This window comes from Quercus suber, unplaced genomic scaffold (genome assembly GCF_002906115.3).
Source record: "Quercus suber isolate HL8 unplaced genomic scaffold, Cork oak 2.0 scaffold_57, whole genome shotgun sequence".
NCBI classification, from domain to species: Eukaryota; Viridiplantae; Streptophyta; class Magnoliopsida; order Fagales; family Fagaceae; genus Quercus; species Quercus suber.
Window position 1 is genome coordinate 305,723 of NW_027069522.1, and position 15,425 is coordinate 321,147.

At 35.2% G+C, this 15,425-nt stretch overlaps 1 protein-coding gene and 1 long non-coding RNA gene across 3 annotated transcripts in view; one reads left to right on the forward strand and one right to left on the reverse strand.

The window, feature by feature from the left end:
- LOC112023895 (alanine--glyoxylate aminotransferase 2 homolog 2, mitochondrial) overlaps positions 1-9,274 on the forward strand; it is an 11,752-nt gene extending 2,478 nt beyond the window's left edge. The window contains exons 1-9 of one of the 2 annotated variants that reach the window (XM_024056523.2): positions 3,446-3,816; positions 4,241-4,471; positions 5,079-5,249; positions 7,357-7,500; positions 7,585-7,764; positions 8,211-8,436; positions 8,535-8,648; positions 8,727-8,813; positions 9,092-9,274. In XM_024056523.2, coding sequence (XP_023912291.1) covers positions 3,577-3,816; positions 4,241-4,471; positions 5,079-5,249; positions 7,357-7,500; positions 7,585-7,764; positions 8,211-8,436; positions 8,535-8,648; positions 8,727-8,813; positions 9,092-9,135 — 1,437 coding nt within the window. In that variant the 5' untranslated portion in view covers positions 3,446-3,576 and the 3' untranslated portion in view covers positions 9,136-9,274. Of the gene's footprint in view, positions 1-3,445; positions 3,817-4,240; positions 4,472-5,078; positions 5,250-7,356; positions 7,501-7,584; positions 7,765-8,210; positions 8,437-8,534; positions 8,649-8,726; positions 8,814-9,091 lie in introns of those variants that run through there. The other variant, XM_065772339.1, reaches the window with a different exon arrangement.
- Positions 9,275-10,846: 1,572 nt separating this feature from the next.
- Positions 10,847-14,378, reverse strand: LOC136067076 (uncharacterized). Its single transcript, XR_010628587.1, has 2 exons — positions 13,851-14,378; positions 10,847-11,245 (listed from the first exon to the last, which is right to left on the reverse strand). It is a non-coding gene; the product is annotated as an uncharacterized LOC136067076 (long non-coding RNA).
- Between the last annotated feature and the right edge of the window lie 1,047 nt (positions 14,379-15,425).

Here is a 15,425-nt window from a genome sequence, read left to right on the forward strand (position 1 = left end):
CTGTAAGTATCTAGTTTCCCCATAGGTTTGGGTCTGAGGACCATGCAATACCTTGGTTCTGTCTAGTACCCAGGTATAATGGTGTGTGTAGTTTTACCATAGGTTTGGGTCCGAGGACCATGCAATACCTTGGCTCTGTCTACCACTTCTATTTTTCCTGTAAGTATCTAGTTTCCCCATAGGTTTGGATCTGAGGACCATGCAATACCTTGGTTCTGTCTAGTACCCAGGTATAATGGTGTGTGTAGTTTTACCATAGGTTTGGGTCCTCGGACCATGCAATACCTTGGCTCTGTCTACCACTTTTATTTCTCTGTAAGCAGAGGTTTGTCCTCAGATCGCTTTACTGGAGATGATTCCTTTTTGTGTCAGATTATGATCTTTACACGTGGCATTGATCTCGCCTCCAACTCGAGGCCCCATCTTTTTCATTTATGAAACGCCCTTTGTCTGTTCGTGTTCCGCGCTTGACGCTCCGGTGCGCGAAACGCGCCTTCATTAATGTCCTCATAAATTAACACGAGTCCAACCGTCCATGGCCTCCTTGGAAATTGGCGACTTCATTACTAACCCAGCTGATAATACTCTTTTCGAACTCTGCATGAATTAATTCTCACCAACCCCCATCCCCTATATAAATTGAGGAGATGGTTTCTCCGCAACCCATGGACCTCCCAACACAAACAGAACAAAACATATTCTTCCAACCTCCCATGCCCTTTTAATAACCTCGCCGAAATTGTTACCGGGATTGACAGAAACCGGTATGACCGCAGCCCCCACTGGGCTTTCGGTGCGGCAGAATCTAGGCGTAACCCTGATGGCGCCCTTCGGGGTGTCCCAGAGGGGTGTTGTTAGAGAACCTAACGTCTTTCCCCGGAGCACACCCCCGACGAGGAAGACGTGCGAATTCACCTCATGGGCGGTGCTAGAGTGTTGCCGTCCCCAACGGCCAACACTCGAGAGGGCCGGAGAGAATCGAGGGAACATCACGGGGGAGGGTACCCCGGAGCCCCTGCATCTGCTCCTCTCTTTGTTCCAGCTCCGCCTAGCCGAGGAGGGAGTTATTGGGGGCCTGGGAGCATGATTTCCCTTCACCTCCTCCGCCGTGTGTCAAGCTCTCCCATTCTCTTGGTGCCAAATAAAAGCACGAGTTGACACTTCCCTCCGGCTAGCTTTTCCTTAGGGCGGCACCACCTGGGCCTCTGATTGTAGAAATAGCTGGTGGTATTAGCTTGTAAATTTGCTTGTAAAACAGGCCTACCTGAGCCTTTGATTGTAATCTGTAACCTTTCTTTTCATGAAATAATACTAATAATATCGAGATCTTTCGTTTTTTTTTTTTTGTTGTCGAACCTTCTATATATATATTTTTTTTCAACCTACTGTAAAACGAACACTTAGAACTTAGAACACTTGCCTGGTGCGCTGGCCAGCACCCTAATCCTCCCCACAGACGGCGCCTATTGTAAGGACCCAATTTGGATTGACCCTAAATATGAATGGGTTTTCAGCCCAACCAACCCAAACAATAAATTTATAGAGAGTGGGTTGAAAGGTTTAGGTGCTGGTCGTAGATTACCATGCATGAACTTTTCTTATAAAAAATGCTAAGAGTTTATTTACAAATGGGGGGATGCTCCTCGGCCCATGGCCGAGGAGGCCTCATTGTTCTCTCCCTTTCCCCCCCCCCCTTTTACTGTACTAGCTTTTCTTTTATAGTTTTCATCTTCCTATCCCCTCCTTCCATCTGTTGATCATCTATTTGCCTTTTTTCTGGCCGTCCATCCCATCAGAGGCCTTATCGGTACTCAAGTGGTTCACTCTGATCAACATTATCCTGCCAAGGGGTTACCTCCCCATTAATGCGGCCAGGGGGGTTAGTTGAATGCATTAAATGTGAGAGTGACAGCTTACTTTGGGGTTAGTCTCTCCCCAAAATCACCTTTGTCAAGCCGAGGATAAGGTGGTCCTCGGTGTGGATTGGGAAAAAAGGCTTTCCCTCACCTTAGCCCTGAATAGCCTGTGCTCCTCGGCCTGGGCCTCGGGCCTGCTACATGATGGGCCGAGGCTATCACGCCCATGGGCCCCACAACTTTATAAAATATCTAACATCAGTGGTTTTATTTTAACTTTTAACACAATAAAATAATATAAACACTACTATAAAATAATATCAATAAAATAATATTTTATTCAACAACCAAAACACAACCACAACCACCATCAAAGCCATGGAAACCACCAGTGCAGCCACGACCCCACCACTGTAACCAATACCCATCAAAAACCAGCATAGAAGAACAAAAAAAGAGAGCAGAAAAACCAGGAAAAAAAAAAACGAAAAGAAAAGAAAAGAGCAAAACTAAAGGTAAAAACCAAGCACATGCAAAGGAAGTATCACACATGCCTAATACTTGGTTAGAAGAGAGTGTGTAACCCAAAAAAAAAAAAAACATTATTTTTAATGAGAGGTTTAATAAAATACTATTTTTCTATTTTAGCAACTATAGATGGCTGTGCACATTGTAGCTTACTTTTTAAAATTTGTAATGCTAAAAATAGCAATATAACTTTTTAACACCACCAATAATAATTCTGTTAATAGTAAGTAAAATAGTAGAGTCACTGGTTAACTCAGGTGAGAACCAGCCAGTGTACAAACATGTCATATTAAATGGTGTAAAAAATGTTATTTAATTTTTTTTTTTTTTTTTTTGTGTATGCAGCGTTACTCAATTTGGAAAATTGTCTAGTATCGCTCGTTATCGTAGTAATTGCCTAATATACCCAAGGGTAACTAGGTAAAATCATCCATAACCAATCATAATAGGACACGTCAGCGTCACCTTGCTCTCTGTAATCCTCTGTATAAATTCTTCCTCGGCTTAGCTTAGTTTTAGAGCCACCACCATCAAACACAAACACCCGAAACATAGTCCTGAATTCTCGGAATCTTAATTCCCTCACAAATTCTAAAAACCAAATCCGAGGAATCAGAAAGACAGAGAGGTAGCGAGGAAATTAAAATGCAGGGAATTCTAACGAGAAAGGTATTTTCGGGAAGAATTTCCCTGTGCTCACAACCTCGCTGCTTCTCTCAACTAGCCCAGAAGAACGCCTCTCTTCAAGAAAATGATGTCACTGTTCCGAAAATGCCCCCCTTTGATTACTCTCCTCCGCCTTATAATGGTCCCACCGTCGATGAGATCATGGCCAAGCGACAAGCTTATCTCAGCCCTTCATTTTTTTTTTTTTTTTTTTTTGTGTATGCAGCGTTACTCAATTTGGAAAATTGTCTAGTATCGCTCGTTATCGTAGTAATTGCCTAATATACCCAAGGGTAACTAGGTAAAATCATCCATAACCAATCATAATAGGACACGTCAGCGTCACCTGGCTCTCTGTAATCCTCTATATAAATTCTTTCTCGGCTTAGCTTAGTTTTAGAGCCACCACCATCAAACACAAACACCCGAAAAATAGTCCTGAATTCTCGGAATCTTAATTCCCTCACAAATTCTAAAAACCAAATCCGAGGAATCAGAAAGACAGAGAGGTAGCGAGGAAATTAAAATGCAGGGAATTCTAACGAGAAAGGTATTTTCGGGAAGAATTTCCCTGTGCTCACAACCTCGCTGCTTCTCTCAACTAGCCCAGAAGAACGCCTCTCTTCAAGAAAATGATGTCACTGTTCCGAAAATGCCCCCCTTTGATTACTCTCCTCCGCCTTATAATGGTCCCACCGTCGATGAGATCATGGCCAAGCGACAAGCTTATCTCAGCCCTTCATTGTTTCATTTATACAAGAAACCTGTAAGTCACTCACCCACACCTGATCATTTCTCCTCCTCCTCTCTATCTCTTGTTTCTGAAAAATCATGCATTTCACTGTTTCACTTTTTGAAGATGAGGGATTCAATTATCCCAACTAATAAAAAATCTTATGGTCAAATAAAGACTCGGGAATCTCGTCTTAAAATAACGTGAGTACTAGTTATCTCAATTGATAAGTTCTCCTATCAATATGTTTATTTATGTGTTCGAGTCATCTCGATAAAATTTCATATCATCTAACAAATATTTGGACTAATTCTGTCAACCATAAAATTTAAGTTTTTAATATCTCATGATATTTAGATGATCAAAGATCATACGTGATGATTGTTTCTCAATTCATACTACCATTATTTTGTTCTATCATTGTGAATAGTAATTTAATTTATGTATGATTGGGCAGCTGAACGTGGTAGATGGGAAGAGGCAGTACTTGTTCGACGATGAAGGCCGGCGATACCTGGACGGTTTTGGAGGAATAGCTACCGTGGGTTGTGGCCACTGCCACCCGGACGTGGTGGAGGCTATTGTCAATCAAACTAAGCGCTTGCAACACTCCACTGTCCTCTACCTCAACTCCGCCATCGCTGAATTTGCCGAGGCCCTTGCTTCCAAGTTGCCCGGCGATCTTAACGTACATATAATAATTATATATTATTTGTTATTAGTAATTATTCAATATTCCGAGAGTAACATCATTTTCTATCGTGCATGATCCAAGTTGTCATGAAAATAAAATATTACTACTAAATATGGAATAATTTCCCAATATTGTTTACGCTTTCTAAGGAAACTTAGTAGCAACTTTATTTTTTTATGATAGTAGGTTGATTTGGATGAATTTTTTTTTTTGGTTGGTAAAATTTTTGTTAAAAATAATTTGGTTTTCGTCAAAGTTATAAGTGTTTAGCTATATACTTTTACCAAAAATGATTACTAATAAAATTTGTGGGTTCAAAGCCTGCTATATGGTTGTTTGTTTGTTTTTTTTTTTTTTAAGATTATTTGACTTATAAGTTAGATGCACTTTTTAAAGGTTTTATATACACACACATATATATACATAGAATTGTTTTTAATAAATAAACTAACCCAAGAGTGTTGTTGTATAACAAGAAATACACGTCAAATTTATTTTATGTTTCTTGATGATATAGATGATTGTTGAAGTAATTTATACGTGGAGTGTGTTTTTTTTTAAAGAATTATGTAACTTTGTGACTATGTTTTATTATTTGTAGGTGGTGTTGTTTACGAATTCTGGGACGGAAGCGAATGAGTTGGCTTTAATGATGGCGAAGTTGTATACAGGGTCCCATGACATAATATCACTTAGAAACGGGTACCATGGAAACGCAGCTGGAACTATGGGGGCCACAGGACAGAGCGTTTGGAAATACAATGTTGTTCAGGTAAATAATAAAATTCTCCTTTCATTTCAATGAAATTCTTCTACAATTATCTCTTTCTTCATCCATATTTTCTCAAGCCCCAAAAAAGTGCGTGACACACAAATAATATTTAACAAAGTACATAATTTTAGATGGTCTAAGTTGGGTGATGGTATTTTATCTGAAAAACGACTATAATAATTTTTTACTCATTACAAAACTTATATTTAAGAATTTTAAACAGTCAAGGGTTAGGAGTATTTTCGAGTGAATTGAATCATAACTTGACTTTAAACTTTTTTTTTTTTTCTTTTTATGAAGTTGACCTTAAGTTAACCTTACTGAATACAAATAGTTTCGAATTAGTGTCGCATCATTGCCAGATAGTTTGCTTACTTAGATGTAAAATGTTTTTGCATCTCACTATCACTGCATGTCACACTTTAAATGGAGCATTAGGGAATTCGCTTTTATAAGCCCTGTTTTAATTTTTTATAATAGCTAAAAAAATAAGTTAAACTATTAGCTTTTCAAGAATAGGTTAAAAGAGTAGCATCAATGTATAAATTAAACAAAAAAGAGTACATACTAATACTAAATGTGGTCGTTGTCTTTGTAGTTTTGTACTTATGGCTTTTGATGTATGTGAGAAGTGAGGAGGACTACTGAAAATACTATTAAAAAACATGTGGTTCATAATAGCCTTATGGTGAGTGTTCCAATAAATCGTTAATATTTTTAAAAATTTCATGTAAACTTATTAATTTGATTGTCTTATTTTATGACAAAAATAGAGAAAAAGTTAAATTCTTTTTTAGGGCTGTCCACAAAAGTCAATCACCTTTCGTTTTCATGACTCATTGTGCACTTTGGGGCTCATCTATGAATTAGCCAAAAGGGACCAAAGACAAAGAGATTTTGTAAGGTAGAAGATCTTTAATTAGCTCATGGTTCACTTGTTAGGTGACTTGTGAAGAAGTCACATCGTAGCTGGTGAGGCATACTGTAATCCCATCTTGATGTTACCAACACTACCAAAACTCAATCCAATTGGACATTCACTACTATTTTTTGTTTTTTCCCCGCTTCACAATCATAGCTATTGAACCAAGCATTATAGTGGATGGTGAAATTGCCACTATGATCATTATACTAATATGAAAACGAGCTTTGACATCAAATGATAAAGATGATAAGCCAATGCTAGCTTGTTATGTCTACATCAAAAAATTTTGTTTCTGTTGGGAAGGGAAATGTGACAATCATTTCTTTAGAGTTAGAGACATTAGCATAAATAATATCTCGTAATAAGTAACAGAAAATCAATCCATGGTTATCAACTCAATGGGTACATGCCATGTGATTTAATGTTATACTCATTTGTCTGAGTTTGTCCCACCAAATAGAGAGAGCTACCTTACCAGAAAAATAGTTTGATATCAAGCTATTCATACACATAAGCAAGTAAAATTAGAACTTTCTGTTGTCTGATTTAGCTTGTGGAAAATCAGGAGCATAGAAGATAGAACCTCAATAATTGATTAAAGATGCTTTTAAAATATTTTTTTTAAAGTAGGCCATTACTTTAAAAATCATGGACTTTCTGCTTTTTTGAATTTGGCTTGTGGCAAATCGTGACTTTTCTGTTTTCTTGAATTTTTATTTTTTTTTGTTAAGTGGGCCATTAACTTTGTTATCAATCTATTCATACACATGAGCAAGTAAAATTTCTAATGTTTTAGTTTAGTTTATTGAGGTTTTAATGTTAGTTTAGTTTAGTTAGCTTTAGATTCGAATGTTTCCTTTTGTTTCTGTCTTGACAATCTGCCACCCCCCCTTAATGTTAGCTTGTAAAGCAGATTGTCCTTCTGTAATTTCCTTTCATTAATATATTAAAATTTAGAACTTTCTGCTTTCTGGTATTGCTTGTTACAAATCAGGAACGTTGAACACTATTAAATGATAAATGATGCTCTTAAAATAGTTTGAAGTTTTTCCATCCTTAAATAATGGCATTCCATGGATCTCCCTTTTATTTCTTTTGTCTATGGAGCCACGTAATCTAAATTTGATGTACTAATAAGAAATATGTTGCTACTATTCTTCTTCTTATGGCTATGGCCACCAGTCTGGAACCCATCATGCCTTGAATCCAGACCCGTACAGAGGTGTTTTTGGTTCAGATGGAGAAAAGTATGCCAAAGATGTCCAAGATCTCATTGAATATGGAACTTCTGGCAATGTTGCTGCCTTTGTATCTGAAACAATTCAGGTACATTATCTACCTCCAATTGTGCAGTTCCTCCCATATTGACATTATTCATAATCCTCTTAACATCCTTTTTATGTATGACAGGGAGTGGGGGGGATTGTAGAATTGGCCCCTGGTTACTTGCCTCCTGTTTATAGCAGCATAAAGAAAGCAGGAGGCCTTTGTATTGCTGATGAGGTTCAGGCTGGTTTCGCTCGCACTGGGAGCCACTTTTGGTCGTTTGAGGCTCAAGGGGTCACGCCCGACATTGTGACAATGGCAAAGGTTTATTTTCACTTCTTTTCTTTTCTTTCTTTCCTCAGTAAGTTGTAAAATAGTTGTGTCCCTAGAATTGCTCTCTGGCACGATAACATTATAGGTGTTTATATCATCTTTGAAAACTTTTTGGGGTTTGATACCTTTGATCTGGTGCCGAAGCTCATTACTTTTCACATGGCTTACTATTATTGACTTGTCTTACTAAGCAGTTTGCTAGGATCGCATTCATAACTTGCATTAATCAATTTTTTTACTTATTATTTGTACAACTGTATTGACTCAACTGCTAACATATAATTTTCACAAACTAACGTACTAAAAGCACAAAATGAAGATTTTACAAATCATCCATTCACTTCAATTCAAATTACCATTGCTTCATCAAACTGGTGGACCATTTTATTAGAATTTGGCTTGCTTACCTTGACTGATTTCTTCTCTGGTATCTGCAGGGCATTGGAAATGGAATTCCCCTTGGGGCAGTGGTAACCACACCTGAGATTGCAAAGGTCCTGACTCGCCGAAATTACTTCAACACCTTTGGTGGGAATCCAGTATGTACTGCCGCAGGACATGCAGTTTTGAGGGTGATTGAGAAAGAAAATCTTCAGGAGAATGCACATGTTGTGGGGTCATACCTGAAAGACAGACTAACTGCACTAAAGAACAAATATGAAAGTAAACATTCTTCATTCATCTTTTGTATTTAGGCATTTAAACTTTTGTATAAGTATATAGTTAATCATAATTTTTTGTACCATATTGATATTCTGCAGTTATCGGGGACGTTAGGGGAAGAGGATTCATGCTAGGAGTTGAACTTGTCACTGATCGCCAGCAGAAAACACCTGCAAAGGCTGAAACTTTGCATGTATTGGACCAGATGAAAGGTCTGCATTTCTCTCATCAGCTATTCTCTAGGCTTAGGCTCACTTGTAGATACTAATTGAACTCTTTTGCCATTATAGAATTGGGAGTATTGATAGGGAAAGGCGGAATCTATTCAAATGTATTTAGAATCACACCTCCCCTCTGCTTCACCAAGGAAGATGCAGGTGAGCCTTCAGTCCTTCAATGGAAAATGCTAAAACTACTACCAATTTTACTACAATAGGCTTACAAACTTTGAATTACTTTTTTTTGTGATTGGTGACAGCAATTTGTAAAGTTTTTGTAGTTAAATTTGTAGTATACCTTACTCACTCCATTAACATGCTGACAGCCGCAGCAAAGCAATGTCATGTCTGTCATGTCATACCAAATTCTTTTAATGGTCTTTCTTTTTTTAATTGCCAGTGGCCCTTTCACTAAATATGTAATCTTTTGGTTGCAGATTTCCTTGTAGATGCCATGGATTACTCAGTTTCTAAGATGTGAAGCCCTCAAGTTCAATGTGGACATAAATGTCTTTGTCTGCTCGTTCACATTTTGTACTAACTAGTGGTGTATCATGTCAAAGTCTAATGCTAGTGAAAAACTTCAATATTATATCTATACAAGGTTTCTGCTTGAATAAGTTGCTAGGGTCTTTAAAAACGATGAGACAACAACTCGTTGTCTCTCAGTTAATCTATTTGTGTTCATTGTGGTTCTCTCTCTCCTCTCTCTCTCTCTCTCTCTCTCTGAATTTGATCTGGATATTTGTTTGGCATTATAGCATTCTTGCTGAAAATTTGGCATTATGGTGCACTCTTCCTCTGAAGTCTAAACACCATGATAGCCAAATACTACTATTGAAATTGCATAGATGTGTACAAATGAAAAACCCTATTTCAATTTCCTAATTAAATGAATTAGTTTTTCTAAAAAAAATTAATTGAATTAGTTGAGCCAAATTTAAGAGTCCCAATTATATAATGTCTTGTTTGAACATGTTAGGAGCCTATTCAATATATATATATATATAGTGCTAGATGGAAATAGGACTTCTAGACAGATGAGTTAGGGTTCTTGATTCTTGTGGGTAACACAGCTTGTTTGAGAGAGATTATTTTCAGCTTATTATGCACAACTTTTTAAAATTTTACTTTTTTTGTGAAAATGATTAGAATATCTAAAAAATGTTACTACTGCAACTCAGACCCCTACCCTGCCGTGAACCCCCAAGATACTTTGTGCTTAGGGAGGTACCACTTAAACTAAGAAATTAGGTAAGTATTAAGACTAGAGAATAATTACTTATTGTGGTCCCTAGAGTATTGAATAATTTTCATTTTATAGAAATGATACAAAAGAACATGCAAGGAAGAAGAGGAAAAAAAGTGATATTTTTCATTTGAATTTAGTGAAGGGAATAGACAAAATGGGGGAAAAAGTATTGAAAGAAGCAAGTCGATCATGAGACATAAAAGACCAAAGAGGAGATAGACCCATCAAAAGAGGAGCCCATTGCCCCCATCCTCTCTTCTTCTTCTTCTTCTTCTTCTTCTTTTTCACCCAATTAAATGGACACTAATAGTATGGTTGGAGAGTTGGAGGCGAAGAAATGGAGGAGGAGAAAAAGGAAATGATCTCCCTCCATTGAAATATAGTGTCCTATTGAACTAAAAATGGTTGATATTATGCTTTACTCAGAAACACAAATTTGACTTTGCAAACTTGTGGTACAATGACGCCCTAGTTTAGGAATCAACAAACGGGCATCACAAAAGGAAGTTTGGTTAGCAATAGGAAAAAATAATTTGGCTCAGACCCACCTAGGACTAACTTATTCCCTAAAATTTAAAGCACACAAAAGATACAAAATAAGCTTGTAACCTAATTCAAGAAATGACTTAGCAGTGACACTAGTTAAATGGTAAGGGAAAGGTGAGGAGACATAAACTGTAAGAGCCAGTAAGTCACTTACATGCATTACTATGATGACACCTTGCACATACTAACACTAGTTATATGGACTGAAATGAAATTACCAATTAGTTATTTGTTTTTTGGTTAAGTAAAAAATGAAAATATTAACTAGAAGACTCGTAAGTATTAATTCAAAACCCTTTTTAAAATGGACTGTAGTGTATTGAATAGACCAAAATTAATCAGAGTGGACTAAAGTAGACCAAAATAGACAAAATTAGAACACAATGGACCAAAGTGGATCAAAATGCTATGCTAATGTAGTTCAACTTCAACAACAGCGTTTGTAACAAACTTACAATAAATGCTACACTTCACACAAAACAAGAAATCAATTAAAGTTCATTTACTATATTGTTGATGTAACACTAATCACATTCATGTGAGCTTTTTAGAGTAAAATGTGGTCCTAACTTTCCAAACAAAAATTATTCATGTCCACCTTCTTTGATAATGCATGCAGCTATACGGGAAGCAAACAACTTGGCCAAGAACTGACATGGAAACTACACATATTGATGGTAGACATATTTCAGATTCAAAATCCATGTTTGAGAAATAAAAGAGTTAACAAGTCCCGCCATGCATATATAAGTTCCTCCAAATTAGTAACCTCTCAGTCTCAGGTATTGCTAGCCTGCAAGCAACATCGAAGTTGATGAGCATTGAGCAGTAATGCCAGACAATATTGTGACTCCCATATATCATCATCACAAAGTAGGCATGGTGTCTATGATGTAAGCAGAACATTCAAATAGAAAAAATTTGAAATTCAATTACTGGATGGCAAATCATCACGCACTGCAAAGCGGCAAAAGAGAACCAAACCAGTGTAACAAAAACATGAAACAAACAACTAAAATTAAAGGATGCAAGTTGCAACAATTGATAAAGAAGATTTTGCTTGCCTGAACAGTACTCTATATCTTGAATTTACCCAAAAATATATCTAAACGTAGATAACATGTGAGATGACTAGAGCTTAGAAGTATAGATGTATGATACATAATTGGAAAGAAGAACTATACTTCTCTTGCTCACATATATTTGCCAATTAATCCATAGATAATTTGCTTGAAATGACATGTTTCAAATCATTTCAATGTTATAATATGGGTTATCCCAATAGATAAATAAAGAAAATCCCAAACAAAGATTATTCTAAATGGAAAAGATCTTAATAAATATATCACAAACAACCTATAAACTTGATATTGCTATCGATCCTATACATATGAACAACATTGAAGAAAGAAAAAAAAAAAAAAAATATATATATATATATATAATAACAACAACTAAATGATGATGAGCAATATCAATCAACCATAAAACCTTTTGTTTATTGAGGATGAAATACCCGGATTGCTACTTCTATCACTAGTGGCAAACTGACAATAATAAACCCACAAAATGATAGTCCTCTCTCTCTCTCTCTCTCACATCGATTGCAAAAACATGCGAACCCAAAATCACGCAAAATGTGTCAACCAAAAAAAAGTACATTTCCAACCCCTCCCCCCTATTTATGTGCTTATTTTAATAAAAAATATTTCAAAATCCAATCACTATGTAACTATGCTTTAAGCATTTTGCTTCTCCCCAACTTAATTAGCATAGATTAATTTTAGCTTTATAATAATTGATATGTGAATAATTTCCAACTGAAAATGCTTGTTATTCATCTATACTTTGATGTTTACAACATGTGTGCTAGGATAATGTGACTTGAGTAAAAGCATGATTTTGGCAAGATATAGTAATAGAAGTAGTTTTTGAATGAAATTTCACAACTACTACATAACACAAGTGGACTGGCGAGCCATGGTTGGAGATGAAATCCATGTAGCATGCACTGCCCTTGAAGAATCAAAATATTTTAGGTGCTAGCTAGAATTCTTTACTAGTTGTTACTGATTACATTCTAAAAAAAAAAAGTGTTACTGATTAAACAGATGCCCATAGTCATTTGATAAGTAGATCAACCAACCCTATACAGATTTTCTTGGAAGATAAAGATCAAATACAAAATTGTAGCCTGAAACTAGTATTTTACTCTATCGGGATTAGCTTTCTTTCCATTGACATATAAGTTTATTTGTATATGTACAACTTTTTAAATTTTCATTTTTATTTGGTATAACTATATCTTTTGCCCATGGTTGGAGATGAAATCCCATTTAGTTGCACTGCCCTTGAAGAATCAAAATATTTTATGTGTTAACAATTCTTTACTATTTGTTACTGATTAGATTCTCCAAAAAAAAAAAAAAGTGTTAACTGAATACACAGATGCCCATAGTCATTTGATAAGTAGATCAACGAACTCCATATAGATTTTCTTGGAAGATAAAAATCAAACACAAAATTGTAGCTTGAAAACAGTATTTTACTCTGTCTGGATTAGCTTTCTTTCCGTTGACTAATAAGTTTATTTGTATATGTACAACTTTTTAAATTTTCATTTTTGTTTAGTATAACTATATCTTTTGCCCATGGTTGGAGATGAAATCCCATCCCCATGTAGTTGCACTTCTCTTGAAGAATCAAAAGGTTTTAGGTGCTTGCAATTCTTTACTAGTTGTTACTAATTAGATTCTAAATAAATAATAAATAAAAAAGCGTTATTGATTAATCAGATGCTCATAGTCGTTTGATAAGTAGATCAACCAACCCCATATAGATTTTCTTGGAAGATAAAAATCAAACACAAAATTATAGCTTGAAAAAAGCATTTTACTCTATTTGGATTAGTTTTCTTTCCGTTGACTGGTAAGTTTATTCGTATATCTATAATTTTTAAAAATTTCATTTTTGTTTGGTATAACTAATATCTTTTGCCCATTTTTCAATTAATAAGTAAAAAAAAATTGAACAAAAAATTAATCCAAACAAACATATTTCACTGGTATAATTTGATGAGGAACACGTATCATGTTTTGTTGGGAAACTAGTTATCTCACTCTTCATGTTCTATATCATGCATGTAGTGCAAAAGCAAACGAGTAATAATCATCAAACCCTCAAAAAAAAAATTACTCCAAGTGAATGAACTCAAAAGAGAACAAGAAACATCATTCTTGACTATTAATATTACACACACAGATTCATCATCCCAAATGAATTATCATTTTTCCAAGATTATTACACCAATCATACATAGCATTCATCAAATAAACTTAAAAACTAGCTAACTAGCACAGACAAAATAGGAAAATGAGAGCTAGAAAGCCAACACTTACAAGATATAACTATACTGATAAACCACAATGGTGTTTTTTTTTTTTTTTTTTTTTTTTTTTTTTTTTTTTTTGTATAGCACTACCGATCATGTCGAGCCACCATGGATGACATGGGAGAGTACCTGGCTGAAACCACCGTAGTTGGCCTGAAAAAGAAACGGGAAAATCGGATTGTTGACACCATAACTGGAAGGAAGTCCACCATCAATACTGCAAATTCCTTATATACATATATGCTCTTTCTTAGAATTACATTCACCAATACCAAGATTGCATCCACGGAAGAACTAGCCATTGTTCTTAACTTTTCTTTCACGTTCTTGGCATTGAAAAAACAAAGAAAAGGTGTGGATTCAACCGTAGGTTTGATATAATTTTATTTAGAGCAAGCACTTGCAAAAAAATATATGCCAAAAATGCGAAATTACTAAAACACCCTTTTGTCCCACCGAATAGCCCTATTCGTTTTAACCTTTGTTGACCCGTTTCTCGTTATTTTTTTCATTAGGGTTGAGATTTGAGAATGATTTGTATTAGTAAAAGTTGTAAGAATGGGCAAAATTGGTAAATATTCTTTATTTTTTAAGTATGTAGTAAGAATATATACTTTAAGATATCAAGTTCCACTTAAAAATATGTATAGAATTCAATTTTAAAGTTATCGAGTTTTATATAAAACTCAATTTTGTTAAAATCTAATTCCAAAACAAATACTTTTTGTTAAATGCTTTGAAAAAATGGATATTTTATTATATAATTTAAAAATAAATTTCTTAAATTGATGTTAATAATATGTTATTTCTATTACAACAGTTAAAGACAGTTAAATAAGTGTTTAAAGACATTCCAACTATACAAACCGTCATTTTTGAGTTTGATGTTTATAATTCGACCTTCGCTTTCTTTTTCTATTACTTACCAAAATAAAAATGAGCAAAAAATTTGTACAAAATTTTGTAACCCTGTTGTCTAAGTCTCAGATTTCACCATCTAGGTTTGCATGAAACATGCCATTATAGACTTTGTGTATTTGTTATTTTAAAGTGAAAAACTGAAAACCAACGAATGATAAAGAGAGATCAAGAAATTTGAGAACTGACAAAGCAAGTTCTAAAAAGCAAAGAGGTTTGTACTTGGAGGATCTATCTAGCTATCAGGGATAATATCGTAACTATGTATGAGTATGTCAGACGTATGAGTACAAAAAATAAGAATGATGACATGATGGGCTCATGTTTTAGCGGATGCAGCTAAAGGTCAGTGTTCGTACATCAAAATTCGACGACTTTTGTTGAAAAATGTCGACACTGGTTATCATCCAACATAATTTCGATCACCTACTCTACTTTGATCCTATCTTCGAGCGACAAGTCTCATTGCTAAAGTTGTTGCATGTTTGATGTTTCTTGTACAACCCAAAGTTCTATTCTATTCTACTACTATTTATTACTGTACCATCAATATTCCATGTTTAACTTTTCCTGTGTAGGGTGGATATATATGTCACCTAAAGAAAAAAGAATCTAAATTTCAGCTTTTATCATTTCAGTCTATTATGTTTCAGTTTTGCTATTT